This window comes from Aulostomus chinensis, chromosome 14, assembly GCF_037954235.1.
Source record: "Aulostomus chinensis isolate RoL2024-O1b breed Wild chromosome 14, RoL_Achi_v1.0, whole genome shotgun sequence".
Lineage (NCBI taxonomy): Eukaryota > Metazoa > Chordata > Actinopteri > Syngnathiformes > Aulostomidae > Aulostomus > Aulostomus chinensis.
Genome location: NC_141333.1, coordinates 87,716 through 106,186, shown reverse-complemented (window position 1 = coordinate 106,186; position 18,471 = coordinate 87,716). Strand labels below are relative to the sequence as shown.

General features: G+C 45.9%; 1 protein-coding gene and 1 long non-coding RNA gene across 4 annotated transcripts; one reads left to right on the top strand and one right to left on the bottom strand.

Annotated features, from left to right (window-relative positions):
* Positions 1 to 1,386: 1,386 nt before the first annotated feature.
* LOC147249322 (uncharacterized) lies at positions 1,387 to 14,917 on the top strand. 2 transcript variants are annotated; one of them, XR_015119195.1, is made up of 4 exons: positions 1,387 to 1,668; positions 13,643 to 13,927; positions 14,138 to 14,208; positions 14,309 to 14,917. It is a non-coding gene; the product is annotated as an uncharacterized LOC147249322 (long non-coding RNA). The 2 variants fall into 2 exon arrangements; XR_015119194.1 differs by having other exon boundaries at positions 13,643 to 14,208.
* palm1a (paralemmin 1a) lies at positions 10,342 to 18,423 on the bottom strand. Of its 2 annotated transcripts, XM_086223969.1 has the most exons (10): positions 18,328 to 18,423; positions 17,059 to 17,104; positions 16,852 to 16,932; positions 16,206 to 16,333; positions 16,057 to 16,120; positions 15,884 to 15,905; positions 15,729 to 15,797; positions 14,525 to 14,599; positions 11,441 to 11,572; positions 10,342 to 11,298 (listed from the first exon to the last, which is right to left on the bottom strand). In XM_086223969.1, exons 1-10 carry the CDS (start codon positions 18,363 to 18,365, stop codon positions 10,766 to 10,768), a joined length of 1,188 nt encoding a protein of 395 aa, XP_086080095.1. In that variant the 5' UTR covers positions 18,366 to 18,423; the 3' UTR covers positions 10,342 to 10,765. The 2 variants fall into 2 exon arrangements, with proteins under 2 accessions (XP_086080095.1, XP_086080096.1); XM_086223970.1 differs by lacking the exon at positions 14,525 to 14,599.
* Positions 18,424 to 18,471: the final 48 nt, after the last annotated feature.

The window sequence follows — 18,471 nt, the reverse complement described above, 5'->3', positions numbered from 1 at the left end:
GTACAGGCGTACAATCGGTGTATGACAAGTGGCCAGTGGCGGTCTTGTGGGTGGTACCAGGGGTCAGAGTGCAGGGAGGTCAAGGAGTTCAGGAAGAGGACAGCCTGGGGGACAAAGGTGGATCTCCTCCGCTGGGTCCTGCAGGCCGACACCGTAGCCTGGGACCGGATGGCAGCCTCTCGAACGCTGGAAAGAGAGAGTAGGAGGGGTCCTTCAGGATCTGGGCAGCCATGTCGTGGACCTGCTGCTCACACACAGCCATCAGGGAGTGAATGGGAAGTCCAATTATCTTGGAACTCACCTTGACGATGCTATGTAGGCGGTTCCTCTCCTGCAGGTTGATGGAGTGGAACCAGCAGACCACTGAGAACCATAAGACTGATTCAATAAATGTGTAGGAGAAAGTCAGAAGGATAATTGCTCCCATCGTTGGTTTCTTCACACCAAGCTGCTGACCTACTGCAGATTCAGGCTTCCCAGTCTGGTGCAGGTCTACAAGTTTGTTTCTGGTGTCCTTTGACAGCTCTTTGGTCTTGGCCATAGTGGAGTTTGGAGTGGGACTGTTGGAGGTTGTGGCCAGGGGTCTTTTATACTGATCATGAGTTCAAACAGGTTCCATTAATACAGGTAACAAGTGGAGGACAGAGGAGCCTCTTAAAGAAGAAGTTGCAGGTCTGTGAAAGCCAGACATCTCGCTTGTTTGTAGGTGACCAAATACTCATCTTACCGAGGAATTTACCAATCAATTCATGAAAAATCATACAATGTGATTTCCTGGATCCTTTCCCCCATTCTGTCTCTCATAGTTGAAGTGTTCCTCTGATGAAAATGACAGGCCTCTCATCTTTTCAAGAGGGAGAACTTGAACAGTTGGTGGCTAACTAACTACTTTTTTTTAGGAAGGTAGGTAGATAGGTAGGTCGGTACGTAGGTAGCCAGGTATATAAGTAGGCAGGTAGATAACAGTGACGTGTAGTCAGGGCCTCACTTGACATCATCAATAGTTCCATTTTTTGAGTGATTTAAGTTATTTTCCATTTATCTCCACCAATTTTAGATTATTTTTGACTCAAAATTGCAGAATTTTCCCATTTAGCATTGAGATGTGGTGAGGCATTCATACGTACATGGATTGTACAATACTTGGCTGTCTCCCTGTATGAAGTCATTAAAATGTTCAAACACTTTAACTCTATGAATTAAATTTCCGTAGTTTTTAGCTGATATTATTTAATGTGTCTTTCATGTGCCGAGAAATCGCAGAACGGCTGGGAAGAGGCGCTCGGTGAGGCACGCAGTTCTCCAGCCTCACTGTAGGGGGCACTCGTGATCCCAGGGATGCTGACGCGAACGCGATCATGTGAAAGAATAAGTGACAGTCAACTAGTTTATGAGCAAGTGTCGTCAGCATCAGTTTGTGTGTTTTTCCCAGTGGAGGAGGATAACATCTCCTAACTCAGACAGTTTTCTAAGTTGGACTTTCAATCGAAATAGGATGTAATTATTCAAGGCAGACCAACGCTGGAGCTCCGTAGCTTGACTACGGGACAGACCCGCTCTTTTCAAACGGAGTGGTACACATGAGAGGAATGGCTGTCTAGCAAGAAACCGCCTTTTCTGCTTTTCTTGCCTGCTTTACTCAACTTCTGACAATGTGTGGACTAGATGGTAAGACCATGATAACGTTTTTTTTTATTTATTAAATCCGCATTTTGTGTGCTACAGTTTGTATTTGTAAAGAATGCTGAAATGAGAATTAAAACATAACCCGCAAACTGTTTCCTTTCGAATGAGATACACTGTGGGTTCATATGTTTGTAAATGTGACTAAATACGTCAGTGCCTCACCAGACATGAACCTCAACACACGTCACTGGTAGATAGGTAGGTAGGCAGGCCGGTACGTAAGTAGGTAGGTTGGTATGTAGATTGGTAGCCAGGCGTGTTGCCAGGCACGTAGCCAGGTATGCAGCCAGGTAGGTAAGAATGTATGCCAGTAGATGGGTTGGTAGGTATGTAAGTATTTTGTAGGTAGGTAGGTATTTAGGTAGGTAGATCTGTTGGAAGTAAGGTCGGTAGGAATGTAGGCGGGTAGGTATGTATCTATTTAGGGTGGGGGGTAGGTAGGTAAGTAGCTAGGTACTTAGCCAGGTAGGTAAGTATACTGTATATGCTGGTAGGTAGGTAGGTAGGTAGAGAGGTATTTAGGTGGGTAGGGAGGTCAGTAGAGTGGTATTTAGGTCAGTAGGCAAGCATGTTGGCAGGTAGGTAGAGAGGTGTTTAGGTTGGTAGGCAAGCATGTTGGCAGGTAGGTAGAGAGGTGTTTAGGTTGGTAGGCAAGCATGTTGGCAGGTAGGTAGAGAGGTGTTTAGGTTGGTAGGCAAGCATGTAGGTAGGTAGGTAGAGAGGTATTTAGGTCGGTAGGCAAGCATGTAGGTAGGTAGAGAGGTGTTTAGGTTGGTCGGCAAGCATGTAGGTAGGTAGATCTGTTGGAAGTAAGGTCGGTAGGAACGTAGGCGGGTAGGTATGTATCTATTTAGGGTGGGGGGTAGGTAGGTAAGTAGCTAGGTACTTAGCCAGGTAGGTAAGTATACTGTATATGCTGGTAGGTAGGTAGGTAGGTAGAGAGGTATTTAGGTGGGTAGGGAGGTCAATAGAGTGGTATTTAGGTCGGTAGGCAAGCATGTTGGCAGGTAGGTAGAGAGGTGTTTAGGTTGGTAGGCAAGCATGTTGGCAGGTAGGTAGAGAGGTGTTTAGGTTGGTAGGCTAGCATGTAGGTAGGTAGGTAGAGAGGTGTTTAGGTTGGTAGGCAAGGATGTAGGTAGAGATGTGTTTAGGTTGGTAGGCAAGCATGTAGGTAGAGAAGTGTTTAGGTTGGTAGGCAAGCATGTAGGTAGGTAGGTAGAGAGGTGTTTAGGTTGGTCGGCAAGCATGTAGGTAGAGAGGTGTTTAGGTTGGTAGGCAAGCATGTAGGTAGAGATGTGTTTAGGTTGGTAGGCAAGCATGTAGGTAGGTAGGGAGAGAGGTATTTAGGTCGGTAGGCAAGCATGTAGGTAGGTAGGTAGAGAGGTATTTAGGTCCGTAGGCAAGCATGTAGGGAGGTAGGTAGAGAGGTGTTTAGGTTGGTCGGCAAGCATGTAGGTAGAGAGGTGTTTAGGTTGGTAGGCAAGCATGTAGGTAGGTAGATCTGTTGGAAGTAAGGTCGGTAGGAATGTAGGCGGGTAGGTACGTATCTATTAAGGGTGGGGGGTAGGTAGGTAAGTAGCTAGGTACTTAGCCAGGTAGGTAAGTATACTGTATATGCTGGTAGGTAGGTAGGTATGTAGAGAGGTATTTAGGTGGGTAGGGAGGTCAATAGAGTGGTATTTAGGTCGGTAGGCAAGCATGTTGGCAGGTAGGTAGAGATGTGTTTAGGTTGGTAGGCAAGCATGTAGGTAGGTAGGTAGAGAGGTGTTTAGGTTGGTAGGCAAGGATGTAGGTAGAGATGTGTTTAGGTTGGTAGGCAAGCATGTAGGTAGAGATGTGTTTAGGTTGGTAGGCAAGCATGTAGGTAGGTAGATCTGTTGGAAGTAAGGTCGGTAGGAAGGTAGGCGGGTAGGTATGTATCTATTTAGGGTGGGGGGTAGGTAGGTAAGTAGCTAGGTACTTAGCCAGGTAGGTAAGTATACTGTATATGCTGGTAGGTAGGTAGGTAGACAGGTATTTAGGTGGGTAGGGAGGTCAGTCGAGTGGTATTTAGGTCGGTAGGCAAGCATGTTGGCAGGTAGGTAGAGAGGTGTTTAGGTTGGTAGGCAAGCATGTTGGCAGGTAGGTAGAGAGGTGTTTAGGTTGGTAGGCAAGCATGTAGGTAGGTAGGTAGAGAGGTGTTTAGGTTGGTAGGCAAGCATGTTGGCAGGTAGGTAGAGAGGTGTTTAGGTTGGTAGGCAAGCATGTAGGTAGGTAGGTAGAGAGGTATTTAGGTCGGTAGGCAAGCATGTAGGGAGGTAGGTAGAGAGGTGTTTAGGTTGGTCGGCAAGCATGTTGGCAGGTAGGTAGAGAGGTGTTTAGGTTGGTCGGCAAGCATGTTGGCAGGTAGGTAGAGAGGTGTTTAGGTTGGTAGGCAAGCATGTAGGTAGGTAGGTAGAGAAGTGTTTAGGTTGGTAGGCAAGCATGTAGGTAGGTAGGTAGAGAGGTGTTTAGGTTGGTCGGCAAGCATGTAGGTAGAGAGGTGTTTAGGTTGGTAGGCAAGCATGTAGGTAGAGATGTGTTTAGGTTGGTAGGCAAGCATGTAGGTAGGTAGGTAGGTAGAGAGGTATTTAGGTCGGTAGGCAAGCATGTAGGGAGGTAGGTAGAGAGGTGTTTAGGTTGGTCGGCAAGCATGTAGGTAGAGAGGTGTTTAGGTTGGTAGGCAAGCATGTAGGTAGGTAGATCTTTTGGAAGTAAGGTCGGTAGGAACATAGGCGGGTAGGTATGTATCTATTTAGGGTGGGGGGTAGGTAGGTAAGTAGCTAGGTACTTAGCCAGGTAGGTAAGTATACTGTATATGCTGGTAGGTAGGTAGGTATGTAGAGAGGTATTTAGGTGGGTAGGGAGGTCAATAGAGTGGTCTTTAGGTCAGTAGGCAAGCATGTTGGCAGGTAGGTAGAGAGGTGTTTAGGTTGGTAGGCAAGCATGTTGGCAGGTAGGTAGGTAGGTATGTATCTATTTAGGGTGGGGGGTATTTAGGTAAGTAGCTAGGTACTTAGCCATGTAGGTAAGTATACTGTATATGCTGGTAGGTAGGTAGGTAGAGAGGTGTTTAGGTTGGTAGGCAAGCATGTAGGTAGGTAGGTAGAGAGGTATTTGGGTCGGTAGGCAAGCATGTCGGGAGGTAGGTAGAGAGGTGTTTAGGTTGGTCGGCAAGCATGTAGGTAGAGAGGTGTTTAGGTTGGTAGGCAAGCATGTTGGCAGGTAGGTAGAGAGGTATTTAGGTTGGTAGGCAAGCATGTTGGCAGGTAGGTAGAGAGGTGTTTAGGTTGGTAGGCAAGCATGTTGGCAGGTAGGTAGAGAGGTGTTTAGGTTTGTAGGCAAGCATGTAGGTAGGTAGGTAGAGAGGTGTTTAGGTTGGTATGCAAGCATGTTGGCAGGTAGGTAGAGAGGTGTTTAGGTTGGTAGGCAAGCATGTAGGTAGGTAGGTAGAGAGGTATTTAGGTCGGTAGGCAAGCATGTCGGGAGGTAGGTAGAGAGGTGTTTAGGTTGGTCGGCAAGCATGTAGGTAGAGAGGTGTTTAGGTTGGTAGGCAAGCATGTTGGTAGGTAGGTAGAGAGGTGTTTAGGTCGGTAGGCAAGCATGTAGGTAGGTAGGTAGGTAGGTAGGTAGGTAGGTAGAGAGGTGTTTAGGTTGGTAGGCAAGCATGTAGGTAGGTAGGTAGGTAGGTAGGTAGAGAGGTATTTAGGTCGGTAGGCAAGCATGTCGGGAGGTAGGTAGAGAGGTGTTTAGGTTGGTCGGCAAGCATGTAGGTAGAGAGGTGTTTAGGTTGGTAGGCAAGCATGTTGGCAGGTAGGTAGAGAGGTATTTAGGTTGGTAGGCAAGCATGTTGGCAGGTAGGTAGAGAGGTGTTTAGGTTGGTAGGCAAGCATGTTGGCAGGTAGGTAGAGAGGTGTTTAGGTTTGTAGGCAAGCATGTAGGTAGGTAGATAGAGAGGTGTTTAGGTTGGTATGCAAGCATGTTGGCAGGTAGGTAGAGAGGTGTTTAGGTTGGTAGGCAAGCATGTAGGTAGGTAGGTAGAGAGGTATTTAGGTCGGTAGGCAAGCATGTCGGGAGGTAGGTAGAGAGGTGTTTAGGTTGGTCGGCAAGCATGTAGGTAGAGAGGTGTTTAGGTTGGTAGGCAAGCATGTTGGTAGGTAGGTAGAGAGGTATTTAGGTCGGTAGGCAAGCATGTAGGTAGGTAGGTAGGTAGGTAGGTAGAGAGGTGTTTAGGTTGGTAGGCAAGCATGTAGGTAGGTAGGTAGGTAGGTAGGTAGGTAGGTAGAGAGGTGTTTAGGTTGGTAGGCAAGCATGTCGGTAGGTAGATCTGTTGGAAGTAAGGTCAGTAGGAAGGTAGGCGGGTAGGTATGTATCTATTTAGGGTGGGGGGTAGGTAGGTAAGTAGCTAGGTACTTAGCCAGGTAGGTAAGTTTACTGTATATGCTGGTAGGTAGGTAGGTAGAGAGGTATTTAGGTGGGTAGGGAGGTCAATAGAGTGGTATTTAGGTCGGTAGGCAAGCATGTTGGCAGGTAGGTAGAGAGGTGTTTAGGTTGGTAGGCAAGCATGTAGGTAGGTAGGTAGAGAGGTGTTTAGGTCGGTAGGCAAGCATGTTGGCAGGTAGGTAGAGAGGTGTTTAGGTTGGTAGGCAAGGATGTAGGTAGAGATGTGTTTTGGTTGGTAGGCAAGCATGTAGGTAGAGAAGTGTTTAGGTTGGAAGGCAAGCATGTAGGTAGGTAGGTAGAGAGGTGTTTAGGTTGGTCGGCAAGCATGTAGGTAGAGAGGTGTTTAGGTTGGTAGGCAAGCATGTTGGTAGAGATGTGTTTAGGTTGGTAGGCAAGCATGTAGGTAGGTAGGTAGGTAGAGAGGTATTTAGGTCGGTAGGCAAGCATGTAGGGAGGTAGGTAGAGAGGTGTTTAGGTTGGTCGGCAAGCATGTAGGTAGAGAGGTGTTTAGGTTGGTAGGCAAGCATGTAGGTAGGTAGATCTTTTGGAAGTAAGGTCGGTAGGAACGTAGGCGGGTAGGTATGTATCTATTTAGGGTGGGGGGTAGGTAGGTAAGTAGCTAGGTACTTAGCCAGGTAGGTAAGTTTACTGTATATGCTGGTAGGTAGGTAGGTATGTAGAGAGGTATTTAGGTGGGTAGGGAGGTCAGTAGAGTGGTATTTAGGTCGGTAGGCAAGCATGTTGGCAGGTAGGTAGAGAGGTGTTTAGGTTGGTAGGCAAGCATGTTGGCAGGTAGGTAGAGAGGTGTTTAGGTTGGTAGGCAAGCATGTTGGCAGGTAGGTAGAGAGGTGTTTAGGTTGGTAGGCAAGCATGTTGGTAGGTAGGTAGAGAGGTGTTTAGGTCGGTAGGCAAGCATGTTGGCAGGTAGGTAGAGAGGTGTTTAGGTTGGTAGGCAAGCATGTTGGCAGGTAGGTAGAGAGGTGTTTCGGTTGGTCGGCAAGCATGTTGGTAGGTAGGTAGAGAGGTGTTTAGGTTGGTAGGCAAGCATGTTGGCAGGTAGGTAGGTAGGTAGGTAGGTAGAGAGGTGTTTAGGTCGGTAGGCAAGCATGTTGGCAGGTAGGTAGAGAGGTGTTTAGGTTGGTAGGCAAGCATGTTGGCAGGAAGGTAGAGAGGTGTTTAGGTTGGTAGGCAAGCATGTTGGCAGGTAGGTAGAGAGGTGTTTAGGTTGGTAGGCAAGCATGTAGGTAGAGAGGTGTTTAGGTTGGTAGGCAAGCATGTAGGTAGGTAGGTAGAGGGTTAGGGTTAAATATCAATTTGCTCGTGCAGCTCTTTATGGTGGTGCAGCAGGTGAGGATGGAGGTTGGTGGTGTTACCTCTAGATGTTGCTACTACTGCACTGCAGGTCCTGCACAGAACCTGAGTCTGCAAAACATCTTTTTTGTATCCAAAGTACTGCCAAATTGAGGAGTTGCTATTTTTCTTAGCCACAAGCATTTCCTCTGCAACTTCACTGCTCTGCTCTCTGACCTCCGCCATTGTCCTGACTTGTCTGCCTACCTATGGGTGTCATCTGATTGGCTAAACGGTGTGCATGCATGGACCGTGTATCCAGGGCTGCATCTGATTGGCCAAATGTCAGCATGCGTGTGAAAGCATGGCATATATAAACAAAATTTATCGCATTTCAGAGGAGCTTTTGCGATGTGTTTATCGCGCATGTTCACATCGCAATGACGATGAAAATACGATTAATCATGCAGGCCTAGTTGGGAGGTAGGTATGTAGGTAGGTAGATGGGTCACACTGGCACCATTTTGGAGTGGCACCGTCAAGCTTGTGACAGCTAATCATTATTGGGTGATGATGAGTCTACTGATAGTCAAGAAATTAAAAACCACATAATCATATGCAATCTGACAAAGTCTTAAATTGTTTGCATTACATTTTTTGTCAACATATTTGCATTTTAGGTCAAGATTAGAATTTCTTCATGGGCAATATCATGTAGCAGCAGAAATTGATGATGAAGATGCTGCTTCAGCATCTTCCTCTCTCTGTGTGTCTGTCTGTCTCCTGGTGTCTATTTCTCTCTCAGTGTGTCTGTCTGTCTCTCAGTGTGTCTCTGTCATTGTGTCTCTCTAGTTTGGGTGCAGTTTATGACTTGAAGTCATGACAGCTAGTCATGACAGCACTAGGGTCATAGAAGCGGGGACAGACTGGACCTGGACCTGTGTTGCCTTGTGTATTTCTATCTTGCAGTCACAGGAAGGATGGATGTTACCATGAACCTGTCAGTTTACAGAGTGCAGACAACAATGTTTATGTTGTCTATGATTTATGTTTAATATCTACATAAACAGCAGTGGTGGGATGTTGTATGTACTAGGTGACCGCTAGTAAGTAGGATGTGGTAAGAGGCATCATCATGGCTGAAAAGCTACACTGTCAGGATTGTGGAAGCTCATCTGTGGATATTATGAAATCATAAATTAACATGAAACAAAATACCGGCTATTTAAAAAAAAAGTGTCAGTATCAATAGCAATCATGCATAAATGCAAAGATGTTTATCATTTATTACTCATATATGTGTATATAATGAACATTACCATTTTCTATACTGCTTAAATAAAGGGCATATTAGGGTAACACTTTGTGATTCTGGCATAAAACAATGAGGCTAAAGTAGATTAAAGAACTGCAACTGATAGTAATAAAGTAGCTGACACATTGATGATAGCAAACATCTCTTTTTTGAGATTCAGCAGCTTAAAAGTACTGCCATGTTTGAATGTGTAACCCTCAAATTAAACAGCTCTGGTTACAAATGGAACTGTATCCATAACAACAGCTGAGAGTCATGGGAACTGATGTATCTGAAACTATCCAGATCAGGAGTTTTCAGGTTTGTCTGTTCAGGATTACTGACAGATAAGGACCCTGGCCAAGTTACAGATATGGGCGTATCTCCTTTAAAAAAAAAACCCACTCATGTTAACAGAGTTACTGACACTCATGCTAACATCACAACATCAGGTATTTACTCCTGGATCAGTTCAACACCGTTGTGTCACGATGAACCCCGGTCTGGATCCTTCTAGCTTGTGGGTGTTCGCTTACTTTGACTCTTAAACAGGAAGAACTGCTAACATGTGTAGCGTAAAGACTTGAGTGATGTGAAGACAGACAGGAGACATCTAATATGCTGTAGTTTTGCATGGTTGGTTGACAAGTAGCAGTTGCTGGGCAAACATTCAGTCTGTAAGGTTTGACACCAATGAACACTTCATAATAGCAGAAGTGTTGGTTTAACACCGTCCAGAGAGCATATGTTGACACACTTTGCTGTGCTGCCATCTTCAGGACAAGTAATACATCTTTCTTCTACTGATGGGAAACAGGACCAGCTGATGTCGCTCATGTCCCATTTAGTCTCCAGGCTTTGTCTGCTGCTTTGGTCAGCCATCTTGGTCATGGCGTCAGCTGCAAATCAGTTTAGATCTGTTGATGGAAGACATGAAGCCACTTAAACTTGTGTTGCGGCTTCATGTCAGCTGAAGAGAAAATCACAACATGACCTCATGCAGCTTTCTAACCAGAATTGTCTCTATTGTTTTTTAGTCGCAAACCTCGTTTGCTTCTCTTGATTTGGATCAGATGCCCCAACAAACAGAAAATGAGAAGAGTGATCACACTCAAGTTTTTCCATTTGTGTTGTCCCAGCAAGTATAAATGTGATCAAATGGCTTCCAGACGCCTGGACCATCATATTGAACCCTCAACTGCTCTGGATGTCTTCATCATCTGTCATTGGGTCGTGTGTTTTCAGTAAATCATCAACATGCTTGAGACAAACACATAGCTACCTTGGAAAGCCAAATGGCGCGATGGAATGTTCCTATAACTGTATGATGTATAATCAGTGTTATAGCGGCCAACTAGCTCCACATCTGGCAAAATGAAACGCGAGTATCCAATCACTCTTTTGATAAAGCCATGAAAAAAAAACAGTGTTCAGGACCTAGAGGGTTTGTGCACGACAGTGACAACATTTTGATTGAAACAAAAAAGCGTTTCATGATCTGCAGCGGCACTGGCTGCTGATCTGAGGGATCAGGAAGTGTGATGTTGAATGAAACTGGCTATATTGGATTCAGGTGACGTGATGAGACCACAAGGTCAGATTTCACGTGGTTTAGTTGATTCCTCGATCAGCTCCCTTTTATTGGCTCTTTAAAAAGAGTGACAGACACTGTAGAATCTTTCAGAAGAAGAAGGGTACAGAACAAAAGAATTGTGACTACAATGAATTCTTTCTTTATGATTAGATCTTATTCAGAGAGGTCAAAGGTTACAAATCTTGAGATGGCATGGGCTAATGCTAATATTAACTTGATGATTTAAGGCATTACAACATGTCAAGGAACATGGGAAGTAAAAAGGCTTTGAGAAAAATAGAAAAGTAAATGTAAAAAACTGATGGGAATGGAGAAGCAATAGTTGATGTCATGTAGCTGAGGCAGGGCTGCAGGCAGTGGGGGGAGTTAGTTCCTACAGTTCTTGCCCTGGAACATCTCGGTCTTTATGGTTTGAGTAGGAAGCAACAGCACCTTCAGCATCACATGATACTGCAGCACTTACATGGCTGCTTCTCCTTAATTGCCACCACACCTCCTGCTGTGTCCCCCGCCGTCTCCCCATTGCTCGCCACCATCGTCTCTGGAGCTTTGGTGGAGGTTGGCGGAGCTGTCAGCTGAGCAGCAGCAGCGTCCTTTCCTCCTCCTGGTGAGGTTTTCCCGTTTGTGTCTTCAATGAGCACCAGCTCAGCCTTCACTGTCCCCTGCAGACCCAGAACCTTCTTGGTCTCATCCTCATCCTCCACGTTCTGGTAACCCATGAACACCATGGTGACAGGTTTCTCAGCACTAGCTTCTGCCAGGCTTGGCTGGCTGTCTGGTTCAGCCTTGAGCTGGGTTGTCTGTGCCACAGCCTGCAGTGGTTCTGGCTGTGCTTCCTCTGCAACATTTGTAGTCTGGACGATGGTTACCATCTGTGACACCATTGAAGCCTCCTCTGCCTTGTGGATGAGCTCATCAACCTCTGAGGAGCTGAGCAGATGAACACCATCATCGCCATTCATCTCGTGGACCACTGACAGGCAGAAAAAGAACAAGGACACAGCTGAGAACACCTACTAATGCTCTAGGTTTTATTTAGATTCTAAATTCTGCGTCAAAAGCACTATCTGCTAGAGTTCAGAGGTCACTTCCAGGGTCATATTTGATGACATTACCTTTACTTTCATCCTCGTAAACTTTTACACCTTGGCAAGAGAAGTCCACAGGAAGTTTGGTGTGAGAGGATAGAACTCTGGTTTCTCCAGTCACTTTGTCCCGCTCTACTTTAATCTCCACCGAGTACATAGCTAGGGGTCAGAGGTCACACACACACACACACACATCTCATGTACTGTAGTTTACTGGTTAGTTAAATTAGTGTTCAAACCAAATGGAAAGACATACAAAATCACTGGCTATGTCCTTATTCTCTCGACTCTCAATGGCGGTGGGGCAGAGGATCATCGGGTACGAATATGTGGAGGACTGTTGAAAGTCCATGTGGAGGACTGTTGAAAGTCCATGTGGAGGACTGTTGAAAGTCCATGTGGAGGACTATCGAGGAACGTCCATGTGGAGGACTATCGAGGAACGTCCATGTGGAGGACTATCGAGGAACGTCCATGTGGAGGACTGTTGAACGTCCATGTGGAGGACTGTTGAAAGTCCATGTGGAGGACTGTTGAAAGTCCATGTGGAGGACTGTTGAAAGTCCATGTGGAGGACTATCGAGGAACGTCCATGTGGAGGACTATCGAGGAACGTCCATGTGGAGGACTGTTGAAAGTCCATGTGGAGGACTGTTGAAAGTCCAGGTGGAGGATTGTTGAAAGTCCATGTGGAGGACTGTTGAAAGTCTATGTGGACTACGATCGTGGGACATGTATTTGAAGAATTATCAAGAGACATGTGGAGGATTAACAAGGGACATCCAGTTGACAATAATCATGGGACATCTATGTGGAGGACTATCAAGGGACATATGTTGAGGACTATCGGGTCTTCCATATGGAGGACTACTGAGGGGGGTATATATGGAGGACTATCGAGGGACGTTCAGTAGAGGACTATCAAGGGGCATCCATGTAGAGGACTATGTGATGTCTATGAAGATTACTATCCAGGGACATCTAAATAGAAGACTATCCAGCTCCTTAGGTGTGGAGGACTATTAAAGGATGCCTATGCAGAGGACTATCGAGGGGCGTCCATGCAGAGGACTATCGAGGGGCGTCCATGCAGAGGACAATCGAGGGGCGTCCATGCAGAGGACTATCGAAGGACTTTTTTTCACAGAGGGTGGAGTCATGGAGTCATGCATCAGTAATGTACACTGTCTTTATGTCTGACCATCATAACCAAATTTTCCCAAAGCTACACCTGCACAATTTTAAGTCAAGGACCCTTCTCTGGACTGAGATGTCCTGTCTAACCGCAGACGAATCTCAACCCTCCCCTTCTTCGCCAAAGTCCTGTAGAAGGTTGTGACCTCACAGTTCCTGTCTCATGTCTAAAACCTCAGCTATGTAGACAGCCTCATCTCCACCTGGGAAGCCTTGCACGACTCCAATCTACTCCACGCTAACCGTTTGCAATAAACCATAATCTAATGTTCGTGAAGCACTTTGAGATTTGCTCTGGCTGATAAGAGGCAAATACAAACGTCATCCAACAATATCATGAATGTTAGAAATTGTAACACAAGCCGGGAGTTTGCTTCAGGTTTGGTCTGAACACAAATCTAAAAGGTCTCTGACATGTTTTTAACACTCAATCTTAAAATCAGTTTCAATTTTCAGACTTTTAAGTTTGTTTTACATAACTGAATGTGGTATCGTCAGTAGCGCCATTTAAAGTAGAAATGTTAACATTAAACTACATTTCCCAGTGGTGTGCTGGTAGCGTCACTACTTAGTTAAATAGCTTCACAAGTAGCACACTAGGGTACGCAAAAGCTACAAGCTACTTTCCTCAGAAAAAGTTCTGGAGTGTGCAGTGGAAATCTGGATAAATCTAACAAAACTAAGCACAGAAAAGTGACTGACACCAGCATTTAGACGAGGGAGAAACTAATGTATGACATCACTTACTAACCCTGCAGTTTATGTTGCTTGCTGCTTTGCTGTTGGCTGTGAAAGAACCCACCCTACCACCCAAACGTCTCTGCATGTCCCGCCATGCTTGGTAGAGGGAAACAAACTGCGAGAGATACACACGGACATATGTTCATCGTTTCAATTACTTTCTTTTATTTACTATGTTTTGAAAAATGTATTTTGCGATTCCTTTCTTGAGTTACTGCCAAATGGTTTTTATCTAAGTCTGCCATCTTATAATTAACATCCCTCCATCCATTTTCTACCTCTTATATGTTACAGGTCATGTGGGGGTGGAGCCTAGCCCAGCTGACATTGGGTGAGAGGCGTGGTTCACCCTGGACGGGTCACCAGTCCATCACAGGGCCATCAGCAGCAATCAGGGGTTCAGTATCTTGCTCAAGGACACTTGGACATTGTCACCGGGGGAAGTGGGGATGGAACAGCAACCCTTCGCGTATAATTAGCAGTTAAACTGAAATTGTTTGCCTTTTTATTGGCGAACAGCCTTTTTTGTCACTTAGATGATGCTGGTTTGACATCTACAAGCAGCTTGCTGAACACCGGGTAGTATTACACTCCATCATAAGCATCAGTGTATTATAAACACGTACTTAAGTCAATTAGATGACACGAGTTCACTGTGTTTGAAAGTAGGACTAAGGAGGAGCTTAGTTCAATTGGACAAACACTCAATAGTTTGAAAGATGGTTAAATGTTGGACAGCAATAACACCTGTGACCTCTGACATGTCGCTCACCTGTTGTCTCCAATTAGATAAACAAAGTGGCAACAGACAACTTTTTATGAGGTAAAGCCAGCAGCCACCAAAGAAGAAACAGGAAGAGGTAACTGACCCGACTGCCACTATGTGTCTGCGCACTAAGCCATGTTTGTATTTCATTACATGAACTATGGCATCCATGTTTACTTGTTTGTCCCAAATAGAGAACGACATGTTGACCCCCAGTAAGAAGCACCTGGGGGAGAGGCGTTCTGTTTGGGATGGTTTCACTAGGATCCAGGAATGAAGAAGATGTAGAAGCTGCTTAGAAATCAGGAAATGATGATTTGTCATCCAGCAGGTGGCCATGTTGGCTCATCAGTTTCCCAGCAGCCAATCAGAGATGACTCTCTGGGTCGGGATTCTTTTCTTTGACTCACCTTTCTTCATCTCCTCCGTCATTTCTCTCATTTGGTTCATTCCAGGACTTTTGTGAACTCTGACCTCTGCAAGGGCTCATGGGAAAAAAGGAGGCAGGCACAGAGACAAACAAGAGTACAGACTGAAGCTGCCAGAGTGAGGTCATCAGTTGCTTACTTGTTAACGACAGTAATCTTCCTGGAGTAACAGGATTACAGTTACTTTTATTACTGTAACATCAATACAGTCAATGGAATACTGTTAGGGGATTACTATGATCTGAATGATGTGGTCAGAATACTGATATGACAATAATCATCATACCTGGTGAGAGGACTTAATCTCATCTATAGATCTGCTGTAATCTGAATTAGTTTGTCAAAAATATCAATTTTGAAAAATAAAAAACGGTACAAAATGACTTTTCCATCGTATCATGTATTGATACTCTACCTCCCTCCTTGGTTTACGCATGTGCTGCCGCTGCCAACACACACACAAACACACACACACAAACAGAGCGCTGCCCTGGGGGGCGAGCCGTGGTGCAGCAGCCCCTCCCCTCCTGCCTCACTCACACAATTTGACACACACGTGTCGTCGCTCTACGTGTGTCAGCTGCCATGAGATGGCGTCTGCAGGACCAACCAGTTTTAATAAATCAACAAAACGGCAGAAGTGCTGTTTGGAGGTTGTTTGGATTCGAGTCGGATGAACGAGGACAGCCAAAGGACAGCAGCAAGCCCACATGCAAGAGATGCAACAGAACGGAGCCGACAAAGGAGCGAACACGACGAAGGTAGCAAAGCTCCTCCCAGACAGACACCGGACCTGAGCAGGTTCAGAAGTCCAGAGGCTGGTGACGGCAGAACTTGAAGGAGTGCTGGTGAGGGTCACCACATCGATCGCTGTTCACTTTGACGTGTTGTCTTGTTAGCGAGCGCGAGCTGACTGAAAAAGTTCTCTACATCAAGAATAAAGTTCTTTACTTTTCTTTAAATAAGAAACATTTTTGCACTAAATTCTGAGTGGTTGTGTAGGATCGCAAATCGAATAAATATTTTTAAAACATTGTATCGAAGTGTGAAATCCAGAACCGTGACAACGCTGACCTGAATACAATAAACTGCAATCTCCTAATGACAGTTTGTTATGGCCCTACTGGAACATGATTACTGTAATCTGATTACAGCTACAGAAGCCAGTAGGACTCAGCCATCTCACCTTCAGCTACCTGACCTGATGCTTCACGTCTGTCCTGATGACAGGTGCTGTGACCTTTGACCTCTGCAGCTGATTAGAGACACACAATCAAAGAAGAAGATGAAGAAGATGATGCGTTTATGGAGATGAGAGTTAGACAAAGAAAAGAAACATACCTTTGAGTGATCCTGATGTTACCTGGATACAGAGAGAGAGAGAGAGAGACATTTAAAATCTGTCTGCTAGCGCCCCCGCAAGGCTGCAGAGGTCATAACAGCCACAGCATCCTGATGGCTAAAGTAATCAGAATACTGTGAGTGTGGGTGTGTGCGCGCGCAGGTTTACTCACTGGGGTGTGTATTATGCTTTGACACACATCTCCAGTCTCCATATTAATTAATTCCATCTCCAACCTGCAACGCACACATGAAATTTAGTTTTACTGAGTTTAATAAACGTTTGACCAGAATAAACCAGATTATATGAACCAGATTAGACCTGTTGATAGTATCCTCCAGGGTCCTGGTTTTGGCCTCGTGCAGCTGCAGTTGTGTCTTCACCTCGTCCTGTTCGGGCCCAGCAGATGGCGCTCCATCCAGAAGCCATCGCTCCCTAAGAGACTTTGACTGGACACAGATGAAATATGTGACGAAATATGATCGTGCTCATGTCTGCTCGCCATTATCTTGCATCAGACATGTTGCTAAATGACTGATGTTCACTGGGACAGGGAAGCCTGACATTATTGGTGTTCTAATGCAGCTAGCGAGTGGCTAGGCTAACATGTTAGCAAATGAAATGTCAAATGACTTGAAAAGGTTTTCTGAGTGGAATCTGCAGCTGAACAAATGTGATTTCTGTCCTGTTTTTTGGTTCTTCAGGACAACGTCTGTCCTCTGGGCAGCAGCCCCTTCACACCCTCACTGAATTGTCATCTGGGTCATGTGACCCAGCAGTTGACTGTTCAAAATAGTTTTGAAGCTGTGGCTTTTCTGCCATCCCTGTTCAAAGTGGCAGATATTTTTAATCTTCAGCTGCTCACATTCTGAAGCTAATAAACACGTCAGCTGACCAAGATGCTGCTCTGTAATTGGCTGGCACGACAGAAGATTAAAGACAAGTGTGGCCATGGTGACAGTCTCACCTTCAGGTGCTGCAAAGCTCGTCTGTCGTCCTCCAGCTGACGCTTCTTGTTCTCAATCTCTGTCTGCCATTTCCTCCTCTCCTGAAGCATCATGGGACACAGTGAGACTGTCAGACTGGTTACTATCTCATGCATGTGTGTGTCTGTGTATGCATGTAAGTGTATGCCTGTGTGTGTGTGTACGCGTGCATGTGTGTGTGGCCTCACAGCAATCAGCTGCAGTCTCTCCTGCTGGCTGGCGTCTCCAGTTGTCCTGACAAACACAGATTTTATTTAGAGGGACATTTCAGGTTTTATACTTTGAGACCGCCTCCTCGGGTCGTGACCAGTGTTTACTCTGCATCGAAGTCTCCGACGGTTCATCCCATCAGTTGAACGAGTTGGTGGCTCCAGACCTGCTCCACTTGTGGAGGCTCATGAGAACTTTGTTTTGATTGGCGCCATACAAAAAAAAATTACTTGACTACCTTGAGGTACTGGTATTTGTGTGTATGGCTGTTATACGTACTGGTATTTGTGTGTACTGTTACTTTGTGAGTGAAGCTGAAGTCAAAAGGACAAAGCTGCTGTTGGTCTCCATGGTGACCAGCAGCTCTGACAGAGAATCTGAGGGGAAGGGGGGGGGGGCAACCCTTACACCCTCCGCCAGACTGTTGACATGTCTTTGTACTATGAAATTACATAAAACAGCAGTATCAGAGTACTTTCCATGATACTGCTGTTTGGTGTAACATGGGGGGGGGGGGGGTAATTTATGCCCTTCAACTTAGACAAACCGTAAAGTAGATGGATGGGCGGGGGACGGGTGGTCAGCTAGCCTGGGGGGGCATGGCAATCATGCGGTCTGGTGGTCAAAAGGTCTCATGTTAATTATCAGGTTTTACTACATTTGGTGTGGTATATTAAAGACTAAATCAGCAGATCTTCATATACATTTACCCTGTATTTATTATATAAGTACTACATAACTACCACTTCAGTACTATTCGGAGTACTCATGCTCAGTAGTTCTGAGCTGAATGTCAAGGATGACAGAGCAGAAAAAAGAGGCTCTTTGAACGCATTCATCCAAGATCAGAACCACTTATTGGCCAGAACTGATCAATACCGGGCGCTACGAGAGTGGGATCCCGCCGCGGGTCCGGCGGGCCCCGGTGCCCCGCCTCAGGCGCCCTTGTACCCGCAGTGTCTGACGTCACTCCCGCCGCCAACAGCCGCAGTGCCGGGGCGCCTTCTCTCAGTATTCACGGAGATTAGTCGCAGTTTTGTGCGCAGTTTGTCCCTCTGTTTCTCGGCAATTAGCCGCCTGAGTCTGCGGTCTGCTGGTGTGATGCGGCACCATGACGACACGCAACAGCATGTTCACATCCAGGCGCCGTCGATCTACGTCACTGACCGCCCATCACAACAAACCAACCAACCAACCAACCAATTAACTAAGAAAGGTGAATGAAGAAGAAGTTGAAGTCCACTTACTCCATTTGTGAGAGATCCGTCCGCTGCAGCCCGAACATCTGAAGCCCGTCCGGACCGGTGCCACGCCCATCACTGGAGGGGGGAGGTGTGCATGTGTTGGTGTGTGAGTGAGTGCGCTCGGGGGGGCGGGGGCTTTGCAATAAA